The following is a 13,210-nucleotide window of genomic DNA, read 5'->3' as shown; positions in this document are numbered from 1 at the left end:
TGTTTAGCTGTATGGTTCATTCATTTTGCATTTTTTATGAAAATTTATCATGTATTAATCAGTGAATTAAAAAGTAATAAATTTCTTGACAAATAACAAAATAAAAACTTTTCTTTTTAAACAACATCGGAGCCTATAATTTGTCTGCTTACTCTAAATGACCAAGGTAAATGCCTTTGTCTGTCCAGTACTTTGTATTTTGATTTTGCTGCATGAATTAGTAGGTTTATTTATATAAAACCAATGTGTTCTTTGTAAAGACTGATATAATCTCTAAATACATTGAAGTGGTTTGCTTGTATTTGAAGATAAACATAACCAAAAATAAACTTACCAGTATTATTACTGTAATTTGAAGGTTGGTGGCTAAGTATTTTGGTTCAGCTCCAGCTGTCTTTAAAAGGAAGTAACTTCAGTTAAGCTGTTATATGTAAACACTAAAACACTGTGGTTAGTTTCACAGTCTCCAAGCTTGAAAGTGATGAAGATTGATGTATATGTGACTGAATGGTTATTGTCAAGTGACATATGCTCTGAGTAGTGTCTATGATTGCTATTAGAAATCAAGTTCTTAGATATGCTGTAGATTATTGCTTTTATTTTCAGTAAAAATAGATATGTTTACAGTATGATATGTTCTACAAAATATATGAAGGTTTTAAATCAACAAATGCATTAAATACCATTTATCACACTTTTGAGTGTTAGAAGATGTTGGAAATCTGTCATATCTTTAACACTGTAACAGAATTATTTATTTTTAATATCACTTGGAAATTAAATAACTTTTCATCACTAAATGTAAAAGAAATAAGTGTAGAAGAAGAGAAGGAGTATGTTCTATCTATGATTTTCATTTCAGGAAAACCATTGCCTTCGGATCAAAATTCTTGGTGACTGTTATTATTGTGTTAGCGGACTTCCAGAAGCTTGTGTGGATCATGCTCATTGTGCTGTGGAGATGGGTTTGGATATGATAGATGCTATTGCGTAATTATAACTATTATTTCTGCAATGTCTTTCATTTTAACATGAGTTTATATCAGTAATGCCAGTTATTTAAATACATATTTCATGTTTTGACATATATTTTTTCTAACTCTTCAGTGTTCCAAATTCAAAATTAGTTTATTTTTGTTGGTCAATTTGTCATTTTAGGAAGCTTTCAATGTAATGTAATTGAAACTTTTCCTGTTGATTGCACATCAGTGAGTAATCTCTACTTTTATGAAGATCTGATAATAAAGTCTTAATGTTTTCTGTTATTGTATTTATTTTTAGAGTAATACACAAAATTAACTGAAGGACTTTCTGAAACACATATGGAAACATTACTTGTCATGACATAAAAGTTTTATCACTTAAACAGACTTGGTCATTACATTGTAAAACATCACATATAGACTGTTCAACTTGTATTTCTTAAGAAGGTAATATGCTCTATTTATGCAAAGCTTAGCAGAATTTATTCACTAGAATATTTGGAAAGCATACATTTGTATAACTATATAATATTATAATATTTCATGATGAAGAAGAACCTGCTTGAAGTAAATATATATATATATGTTAGAGACAGGTGATATGGGTATTAAAACAAGGAGCAATGTTTCAAACTCCTTAGGTCATCATCAGGTTAGAAATGACATTTGCAAAAGTAACCATTACTGATTGTGTGTCATAAGGATGACAGTAATGATAGCAATAAAATTGTAGGGGTGTTACTTGGTGCTGGTTCAATGTTCTTGTATTAGAAGGTGAAAAGGATATTATGAACCTGATGATGACCGAAGAAGGTCGAAACATTGTTCGCTCCTCTGCGTAAAAAATTTTCTTAACCCAAATGAGCCATATATACATATATATTTTTTTCTACAAGTGGGTTTTCTCAACATCACTGATGCCACAACTGTACAAATTGCAAAATTAAGCATCACTTATGTGACATCATTTTAGTGTCTACTGACTGACTGACACATAACACATCACTGTATACTGGTGTGAATGGTTAAAACAGGTGAACCCCTCCAGGCAGCCTTGAACTCTCTTTTGGGGAAATTAAAATATATTGATCTGAAAGTGAAAATATAATCTATTGGAGATATTAACTGACTCTGAATCTGTAAATTTATATCTGTAGTTTTGATACTAAAGAAGCATATAAAATATCATGAAAGAAAAGCAGTTTGGAAACATTTGTTAAATTTAAAGAGTTTAGGAATTATTATGTTAGCATGTTTTTTAAAATCTCCTTCATCTTATGTTAACATTGGTATTTTGTTTTATAAAAGAACATTTATATTGTTTTAATATTCTTGTTGTGATAATATTGTAGTTGAATTTGTAGAAGAAAAGTGTTTTATGTGTATGTGGTATTTTCAGGTCAAAATTTTTCTCTTAGATTGGCAAGATAAGTCCACTAAATAGCAAGAGATTCTACCAATATATTAATTACAAAGTAATTCTGAGTCTTCTGAATAAATTTATGAGAAAGAAATAAAAAGACTGTCCACAATTGTACAGAAATGTAATGAACAATCTTTATTTCAACATAAACACAACGTGGGTAAATCTGTGAAATGTTAGAAGGGTACTTTTACTCTTCAGAAAGTTTTGTCTCAAGCTAAGTTTTATATTGGTTAGTTAAAACACTAACATTAGACTTGCCAAGAGTGCTGACTAGCATTACTCACATGATTGTTCAATGCCATTTGAAAATAAGAGAATGTGTTACCTCAAGCTGTTAGCTGATCTATTATTGGAGAAAACAGCTGACTGCTTTACAGCAATTTCCTTTCCATGGATAGACCAGGTAATATTTCTGAGGGAATGGAAAAGAATAGTAAGTAGATATAGAACAGTAGTAACTTAACAATTTCTTGACCATGTGTTTTTAGCTTACTTACCCCCAAATGGTAGTACCTAATCTCCTTATTTTCTTTTCCTTATTTTTATTTCAATTAAATTTTTCTTTACTTTGGAGAGCAGTCATCTTCCTACAACTGTCTGCAGGCAGTGAAGGGTGATATAGAAGTTTTGGAGACATTGTGGGCTTAAGCACCCACATTTTCATTTCCTAATTTCTATTTCTGTACCTATTGTTACTCTTTTATTTCTTATGTGAGACTGGCAAATGGAGGTTAAGACTGGTGTATGGTGTATCCCCACCACAATGTGCATTCTACTTCTCAGTCACCTTCAAAACTTAGGGTACATTTTATTATCCCACATTATAGCTTGTAATCTGGGATTTTTGCAATTAGTACAGCTTTTTGTGTTTAATTTATTCTTGTCTTGGCTTGTTTTTTAGGTTATAACAAATTAATGTAACTAGTCAGAAGTTTGGATTTGCTGTTTTGAACGTAGTTCTTCCTTGTGACTTTGCTTATTTAAATTCATGAAAATGTATTCATTTTCACTAATATATATATACATACACACACAGATAGATATTTTGAAATGCTTATAGCAGTGAGGAATTCAGAAGATATTTAAGTAGAATCTATTTCTAGTAAATTTTATTATATGTTATATGAACCATTATCATTTTAACTTTGTAGTGGTATTCACTTTATGTTTTTTTACCTTTTGATTTAATGATATTTCAGGTCAGTAGTGGAAACTACAGATGTAAAATTGAACATGAGAGTAGGTATTCATACTGGAAGGGTACTCTGTGGAGTTCTGGGCCTGCGCAAGTGGCAGTATGATGTGTGGAGCAATGATGTAACATTGGCCAATAGCATGGAGGCAGGTGGTGAGCCTGGGTGAGTAGTGCATCCACATACTTTCATCAAAGAAAAGAATTGTTTTGCATGGAGTTAATGTTGCACAAATTGCACTGGAACTTTAAACTCTTTTTTTGTTTGTTTTTAGTTTCAAGGCACATTTTTCACGAATACATTATTCTTCCAAAATGGTACTATCTCCTTTTTCCCACAGCTATCTCAACCTTCACATACCCTCTAGGGTCTAGGCATTGATAAACCTTGTAAAAGTGCACCAGTCGTTTATACCCCTATATTTTTTTGCATTATTGCAGCAACATGTGCTGATCATGTGACAACTCTTCACCAATCAATCCCATTGTGCCTTCCCTATGCCCTTGTAGCTCAATCCTCATTTTCTTGATTGAAATTCTCATGTGTGGATGTGTGTTTTACAATCATCGTGTGGCAGCACAATTTTTGATTGTGCTTGATCACTAGTTAATATCAGTTTCAAGTTCAAGTTTCTACTCATTTGTTTTTGAGATGTTTCTGTTTGGATTTGGGTTTCTTAATAGCGGTTGGTAATTTTCCTACTATAAGTAACAGCAGTTATGACACTAGGCTTTAGTTTCAGGTTTCATGACGTCTTCTGAGGAAGCACAGCCTTTTGTTTGTGAGGAGTTCATGTCTTACATTTGGCTTGCGATTTTTTTCCTTTCAAGATAGTTATTGTTCCTTTTCCTAGGTGATTTATGGTAAGTTTTTCAGTGTGTATTTTTCACTCCTTAAGTATTTGGATCAAATTTCTGCACTCAATAATTTATGCCATTCATGTCTTCTCTAGTCAGTGTTGTGTAAGTTAAAATTTTATACTTTTTCTTACCATCTAGGTTACTTTAGTTTATCAGTTAGAGTTTTTTTCTCTTAATTTGGTTTAATATTTTTCACTGTTAATGTTATAAATTCCTTTTCCTTTTTCGATATCTTTAATATTACTCACTCCTAATTGGGGATAAGTTTTGAGTCAGATGTTAATTTTGTTAACTGGGTGCCATTTTATTCTCAATTTTTTTCAGGCTGAGCTTTCTTTTAAAATCCTTTGTCTCATAATTTCTTTGAGTTGACTTCCAGGTTCCATGTTTGAGGTTTGTTTATCTTATCAGTGTCTTTAGTGGTTTGGCACTTCAAACTTTAGTTATTTGGGTCGGTTTTGCTAATTTTGTAGGTGAGTTACTTTTAAAATTCTTTGTAGAATATACATTTGTAATTTTTTTTTTAGTTCATTAGTTTTATGTATGTTTTCAATTTCTTTAGTTTATGTGTCTTTTTGGTTACACTTCATGACAGTTCCACTCATTTATTGGGTTCTCTATTGACATTTCTGATTTCTATTTTCCTTCTTTTTTACTCATGTCTCAGATCTCCTCCCCTTTTCCTTAGGATCATACCTTATCTGGTTGTCTTGCTCAGTCTGTTTGCCTACTATAAAATGGAGCTATCTAGTGTATACAGCCCACACAACCAGGAGGTTACTCCTGTTCTTTATTTCACTATACACAGGAGTTTAAAGTCTCTTTCTTTATCTGTCCTTGTTGTATACCTGCTTACAGTTGCTTTGCATCTCTTCTCACTCTGGTGGAATTTTATGCCTCATTATCATGTTCTTTCTTTTGGTCCTTCTAGGTTGTGCATTTCTGTTGTGGGTGCTCACTGAGTGTCTTTTTTCAGCTTTGTATGTGTTTTGTGGAATGGTATGCTTTTACACATCAACTTTACTAATTAGGTCTTCAGACTCACATTTCATGGATGACAGGCTTCTGTTCACCTCTCCTTATGCCCAGTCAGTCACTCACAACTGCTTCTTTCTTTGAGAAGCTTCTCAAGTGTGATTCTTTTTTGGTTGGTGAAGTCCTTTACTAATCCCTCACAGTATCTTATTCTTTTTGGGGGTTCTCTTTGCTTTCCTTTTATGGTCAATCCTAGCCTTCTCGATGTTGGCCCAAGAATATTAAACAAGCAGTCATATTTGCAACTCTTTTCCTTCTCCTTATGCCATGAGGTTCACTCTCTTTTGGGATGTGGTTTTTCTTGACAGTGCTGATTCCCTTCATTGAATACTTCTTGACCAGCAAAACTTTACTCACAATCCCTTGGAACATCCCATTTTCATTGATTTCCCTGAGTTTTTGGTTTGTTGGTTAGCTGAGAAGGCTACTTTCCATATCCACATCCTGGTATCTGGACAGTTCATTGGGTTCTGTATCCCTTCCTCCTTTTCCTACAGGACAAAATGGTTTTGGTTCTTTTTGCTGTTCCACTATCATCATCTTTATTAACGAGATGGGAGGTATCCTGTTCTGATTTCTGTCTGGCCAAACTGGTTTTCATGTATTTGACAAATGATCTGACATGACTATTCTGGAAGCTCATGTTTCCTGAGTTTTGATTCTTGTGGTTGATTTCTTATCAAATTCCCACCTGGTTCTTCACAGAGTTGTCTGTTCATCCTCATGCCTATGTTTTCTACTATCCTCTTTTCTATTTTTGTTAGAGTTTATTGATACATCAAGGGAAGATTTGCAATATGTACTCTTGCAAGTGAAAATTTACCATATGTACTCATATTGTCACAAGTTAAAAATGTTGTTTTTATTGGAGTTTCTAAAGTATGAGTTTACAATTATATAGTTTATATAAATATTCATTTCTTGTCTTTTATCATTGGCTTATAACTTTTTTTTACACAGTAGTGAGTTACTCATTTTCCTTAACTGTTTAAATAATGTTTGTATAAAGTGGAATACCTAGGAATATGACAAATGTAATTAAAATCAAATTAAGTGTTACAGTGGAGACCTTAACAAGAGGAAAACTGTTAAGTAGTTTTCAGATAGTCTAACAACTAAAATTCACAAATAAAATCTATTTTTAGCTGAAATTCATGAAACATATTTTTCTGTTGTTCATAAAATATGTTTTAAGTGGGGTACGTTTTTTTGTATGAATGTTATAATGACTTTCAAAAACTCATATAAATAAGCTAATTTGATGTGATGTCAGTTAAATATCCAAGGTATTACATTGTTTTAGGAATATCAAAAATATTTTATAATTAACATTCACTAGTCTTACATTCGTAGCTGTATATACCGTTTATATTTGAAAGTACAAATATTTATGAAACATGAACATGTTGAAAAAACTAAATAAGCTAATTACTTTTAACAAGTGCTTCTCCTAACAACTGGCATTTGAAAAATACATGTATTTTAAATAATTTAATGAAATTAGGTAAGAAATGTAATAATTACATTTGATCCCTTGTTTAATGTTTTAAAGATTATTATTTGGTACTGTAAGCATAATATGTTAAATTTCTTAGTATAATTTTTAGGTTTACCTGGCCATTAACTTTTCAGGACCACTGTTATTGGAGGATCCTCTTATTTACATCTGTTTTATCCAATCATCTAAATTATGAACATACAATTAAATAGTTTCTCTAACATTTCTGTAATGATTAAATCTTACAGTAGATTTATAACGATGTATCTAATATTTTGCATATTTTACCAACTTCAAGTAGTTACTAGTCTGGAATTGTGTTTTTCAAATGTATTAGTAACACCATATTTCTCTGTTCATTACCCACACTGTGAATAAAGTTCAATTTGATGAAATATTAGAGTTTGTGGTTGTTCTGTCAAGGTCTGTGCTCTCTAAGGAAGTACTGGAATTAGAGAATAAACATACTTTTGGATGTTTGTAGGAGAGTCCACATCACTCAAGCTACACTAGATTTGCTTCATGGAGAATATGAAGTTGAACTTGGACATGGGGCAGATAGGAACATCTACTTGCAGGAACACAATATCAAAACATACTTTATTATACCTCCTGCTCAGAGGAAAAGGTATATTTTTTATTCTTCCCTTTATTTAATCTAATGTGTAACTATGTTATTATTTGCTTCCTCTGATAATCAGTATATAGTTTTTTATTAATAATGCACTTGAGCTAAAGCTAAAAGTTCTTCCTGAAGTGGTACTTCATTTCAGGGAAAGAAATAATTTGAAACAAAAAAGAAAGGGAAGACTTTACCAGTATAACAAGCTAAGTTTTTGAATAAACACATGTTCAATTTTTATTTGATATATACATAAAACAAATATGAAAAGCAAATTATAGTTAAACTAAAAAGCATATAAAGTCATTGTTGCTACTCCATTTTTTTTATGAATCATATAAGTGGTTTTAAAAACAATTCATTGCTATAGCTTAGTAAGGAAAGATGAAAACTAAAAACAAAATCTAATCTTAGGGAAAACCTATAGAAGTTTCAAAGTCTTAGTCATTTTGTTGGATATACAAAACTGTTTAGTTTAAGAGTTATTTAACTTATTTAGTGATTTAATATTTAATGATTATTTAGTTTTAATAACAAGATTGTTAAGAGTTGATTATTTTAAAAATGATAGTTGTGACAAGTTATGTAGCTGTATATTGCATATTCAATTTGATTGTTATACTAGGCTTTAGTATTATTGTTAATGTCATCTTACTTAAAGCCTCCAAGTTTTTCTAGATATGAGTAATACTGTTACTATATAGTTCTAGATTTTTCTGTTGCATCTTGTAAATACGTGCAGATACAGCAAGTTAAAAAAGACAGAAAAAAGTTAGTTAGCAAAAGAAAATGCAAAGTTAGCCAGTGTATAAATGATTAGCCTTAATGGGTGATTTCTACAGTGTATTACACATCTGTATTATAACAACAGAGATAGGAAAATAATTTATTTTGTCAATTGACTTCTAAAGTAACTGAACAAGTCTATGTAGACTTATGACAAAAAAAAGGGACAGTTATATAAAGCTCTGGATACAGCTGTAGCAATGAACAAAAGACGTTAAGTAAAGTTAAGATAGAAAAAAATTAAGTTAGTGAAAGTGAAGTAAAATTGTGTGATTGTTAATTTAGCCATAATGGTTAATATTTCAAACTGAATTTCACAGTTTAACAGAGATAAGAATAATATGCCTTTTCAAAGGGTATTTAAAGTAATTGAATCCATTTGTGTGAATATAGAGGGAAATAAAACAATTATTTAATGTTCTGGATACGACTGTGGTAACTCACAGGGTAATGTAAGTGAATTTATTACAGATTTTATATTAAGAAACACTAGAGAATAATAATTCATCTTGTCAGTTGGATTCTAAAGTAATTGAAATAGTTTGTGTGGACATTTGATGACAAAAGAGAATTACATAAGAATGTGAGATACATCTGCAATATTCTATCATGTAAAGATGTTTTGAACATATGTTTGACTGTTTTGAATGTATTTACAGTCATGTGAAAAACATTAGGACACCCTATGAAAGTCTGTGTAATTTTGTAACATTTTTGGATATATAGATATTTAATCTCAATTTTAACAATACTGAGAGATTATAGGAATATAACTAAACAATTAAAACTGAAGAAACGACTTTTCAAAATCTTCTGTAAAATGTAATTCTACAAAAATGGATATTCTAACTGAGGAAAAAGTTAGGACACCCCCACATTTATACCCACTTAAAATGGCTCAACTCACACACAGGTGTATCACACCAGGTGCACATGATTAAAAGATCGTTACTCAGCATTGTGAATGAGGCTTGCCCTATTTAAACCTCAGACATTGAGTTTGGTGTGCTTCTGACTGTTGAAGTGAGAGTGAGCACCATGGTGAGAGCAAAAGAGCTGTCTGAGGCCTTCAGAAAGAAAATTGTAGCAGCTTATGAGTCTGGTAAGGGATTTAAAAATATCCCAAAAGAATTTGAAATCAGCCATTTCACTGTCCGGAAAATAGTCAATAAGTGGAGGGCTTTCAAAACGACTGCCAACATGCCCAGGTCTGGTCGTCCAAGCAAGTTCACCCCGAGAGCAGATCACAAGATGTTAAAAGAGGTCTCCAAACACCCTAACATGTCATCACGGGACTTACAGCAGGCTCTGGCTACTGTTGATGTGAAAGTGCATGCCTCTACAATCAGAAAGAGACTGCACAAGTGTAACTTGCATGGGAGGTGTGCAAGGAGGAAACTTTTGCTCTCTAAGAGAAACATGAAGGCCAGACTGAAGTTTGCCAGAGAGAATGTAGACAAAGACCAGGACTTCTGGAATAATTTTCTTTAGACAGATGAGTCCAAAATTGAATTATTTGGACACCAGAACAGAGGACACATTTGGCGGTAACCAAATACAGCATTCCAGGAAAAGAACCTCATACCACCTGTGAAGCATGGAGGTGGAAGTGTCATGGTTTGGGGCTGCTTTTCTGCAGCAGGACCTGGACAGCTCACAATTATAGAATCCACCATGAATTCTACTGTGTATCAAAGGGTGCTTGAGGATCATATGAGACCATCTGTAAGAAAATTAAAGCTGAAGCAGAACTGGACCCTGCAACACGACAATGACCCAAAACATACCAGTAAATCCACCAAGGACTGGCTGAAAACTAAGAAATGGAGAGTCCTGGAATGGCCGAGTCAAAGTCCAGATCTTAATCCCATTGAGATACTGTGGGGTAACTTGAAATGGGCTGTACATGCAAGAAATTCCTCAAACATCTCACAGCTGAAAGAATTCTGTATTGAGAAGTGGGGCAAACTTTCTTCAGACCGATGTCAGAAACTGGTAGATGGCAACAAGAAGCGTCTCACTGCAGTTATTTCAGCCAAAGGTGGTAACACTAGCTATTAGGGGGTAGGGTGTCCTTACTTTTTCCTCAGTTAGAATATGCATTTTTGTAGAATTACATTTACAGAAGATCTTGAAAAGTCTTTTCTTCAGTTTTAATTGTTTAGTTATATTCCTATATTCTTGCAGTATTGTTAAAATTGAGATTAAATATCTATATATCCAAAAATGCTGTAGCACCCCCAGTTCTGTTGCCTCTGAAAATTAAAAATGATTTGTAGAGCTAAAAGCCTGAGATATGCATATTTATTCCAAAGAGAGATACTTATAATTTACATTGATATAATTATCTGTTTGGCCTGGATTTTAATTAAAATTATCTACAAATATATATCGTGAAATATATGTAACAGAACTTCTGACATAATTATTGGTGCTGAAAAATACTCTCTAGCCCAATTTATTACTATAAAAAGTATCTACTGTGAAAATATGTTTAGAGTTATTCATGTAAGGAAAAAATTCAAATTTGGAAAATAACAAAAAATAAAATTTAGTGATGAAGTCTGCAATAAAAGAAATTCTGTATGTTGTTATTTAAGATAAACTTTATCAAATGGTCAAAATGTTAGTTTATTTAAGCCTTTGTGGCTTTACCAAAGACAAAACATTAGTTAAAATGAAAAAGTGTAAATGAGTATAAAGGTCATATTTTATATACTTTTTTATCCATATGTGTAAATTCACCTAGTACATTCTATAAATTTTTAAAGATGGCAAGATATTTATAAAGTAATATTAATTTTTAACCTATAAAACAAAACAGCATTGACACCTGTCTCATTAAGCCACATTTGCTGTTTTTATCTTGTAACTTGTATCTTTTGCTAGTTGTGTGTTTGCGTTGTACTTTATCTCAACACAATTACATATATGTTGATTACTAAAATCATAATTAAGTTTGCATGTTTATTTACTTACAGCTTCTTAGATTCATTTACTTTGACTAATTTAACAAGTATTTTGTCTTGTGCAATTATGTAACTTAGTGTTGTTTAGTTTCTTGCAGACCAAGTTCTCTCTCTTTCTTTCACTCTTGTTGTGTTGTGACATAACTGTGCCAAACTCTCTCTGATTATTAGCCTCTGTTGTTTAACACACTTCAGGTACACCACTTAGCAAGCACGTCCTCTAGAAAGCTGTCCTTCAGAAATGTATCAAATGTGGTAGTGCAGCTTCTCCACTCTATCAAGTACAGCATGGATGTTCCTTTCTCTAATATAGCTGCTATACCATCAACTACTGATAAACAAAGCTCAAAGAAGGTGAGAATTAGCAATTAAATGCACAGTGAAAAATATTTTCATTTTTAAGAGTTCCTTGAAAATGATTATAAGATCCTGTAGTTGTTAGAGTATTAAATATACAGATTTACTTCACTAGCTATGAACTTATTTGATATAATATGACCAAAATTGGAATGACTTTTTATGTTAATGCTACTTATTTAAAAGTATTTATTAGCTCTATATAACTATAAAAAAATTAAAAATTGATAGCATTGAGCATTTATTTATTTTTTCACTCTTTTTAAATGAATAGATATGAGTTTTCATTGTAATATTTCACTCTCTGGTTTAGCACTTTTTCAGGACCAATTTAACTCTTAAAGTTTTATTCTAAATTTTATTAAAATTGTAGTATGAAGTTATTTAAGTATGTAGAGGAGCTGATGTTTAACTAATATTTGTCTTTAGGTTTTTTTAATTAGTTTAATCTTTCTAATTAACTCCACAATTAGCTGAGTTCTACTCTATAACCTCTCTGTGTTAACTTAGATAAATAGAATATTTTTTTGATCAGTTACTAATCAGATGGATCTTTTAATTAGTTTTAAAATAAATTATATTTGAAGAAAAGGAGTTGATAACTACTGAATAAAGTAAATATTTGGAAATATATGTTATTCAAAATGAGTGTAAACACTTTTAATACTTCAGTATAATATTGTGAGGAAAAGATTAATGAGTTAGCATTTAGAGGTAGGTAGTTGGAGCAAAATCTGATGATGAATTTTGCATAAATATTTTAAGTCAAAAGTATTTAGAGTGTGAAGAAACTTCTTTATGCCTCATTTCTGATTGTTTCAGTGAAATTTTTGTTTTACAATGCATTTTGACTATTTTAGGCAAAAATGGCTGATAAAATCAGAAAACCATTCAAAAAAAGGTATGTGTGCTGAATTATTGCTGTATTTGTTGTGAATTTGGAATAAATATAGTGTTCGAAAATTAAGTATAGAAGAGAAGCAAATGTTTCTGACCATCCTGGATTGTTTTTTGGGCCCTAAAATTTTTTTGTGAGAGTTGAAAGATTTTTAAACCTAGTTTTCTGCCATAAAATTGATTTGATTGAAAGTATATACATGCATTAAGGTTCAAAAAAAGAAAACACTTTATCTAGAAAATAATACTTTATTCTTCAGCATCATTCTTATAAATAAAAATATTTCAAAATCTAATTAAACTTCCTTTTTTATACAGAAGTTTAAAATACCAGAGTGTGAGATGAACAAGCACTTGAAAAAAATGTCTGCATTTGTAAACTTTCTTTAAAAAAACATTCATAGGGTCAAAATCATTTCAATTAAAAAATGGTAAAAGATACATTCATAATCAAATGGATTTTTATGGCCACTTTTTGTTGAAATGTAATGCAGAACAAGAGTCTGGGTAAGTGTGCTGGTGGCTCATGTATAGTTAAATACTATTGTGAATTACACATAAATACTACTAGATAACAAGGAAAA

At 31.4% G+C, this 13,210-nt stretch overlaps 1 protein-coding gene across 1 annotated transcript in view; it reads left to right on the top strand.

Moving 5' to 3' along the window:
* Positions 1–13,210, top strand: part of LOC143235683 (adenylate cyclase type 1-like) — a 138,684-nt gene that overhangs the window by 66,132 nt on the left and 59,342 nt on the right. Inside the window, exons 6-11 of the mRNA XM_076473902.1 lie at positions 863–990; positions 3,609–3,767; positions 7,480–7,623; positions 11,175–11,193; positions 11,568–11,726; positions 12,590–12,630. Of these exons, the coding sequence (XP_076330017.1) occupies positions 863–990; positions 3,609–3,767; positions 7,480–7,623; positions 11,175–11,193; positions 11,568–11,726; positions 12,590–12,630 (650 nt within the window). The remainder of the gene's footprint in view (positions 1–862; positions 991–3,608; positions 3,768–7,479; positions 7,624–11,174; positions 11,194–11,567; positions 11,727–12,589; positions 12,631–13,210) is intronic.

This window comes from Tachypleus tridentatus, chromosome 12, assembly GCF_004210375.1.
Source record: "Tachypleus tridentatus isolate NWPU-2018 chromosome 12, ASM421037v1, whole genome shotgun sequence".
Taxonomy (NCBI): Eukaryota; Metazoa; Arthropoda; class Merostomata; order Xiphosura; family Limulidae; genus Tachypleus; species Tachypleus tridentatus.
This window is presented reverse-complemented; position numbering and strand designations above follow the sequence as displayed.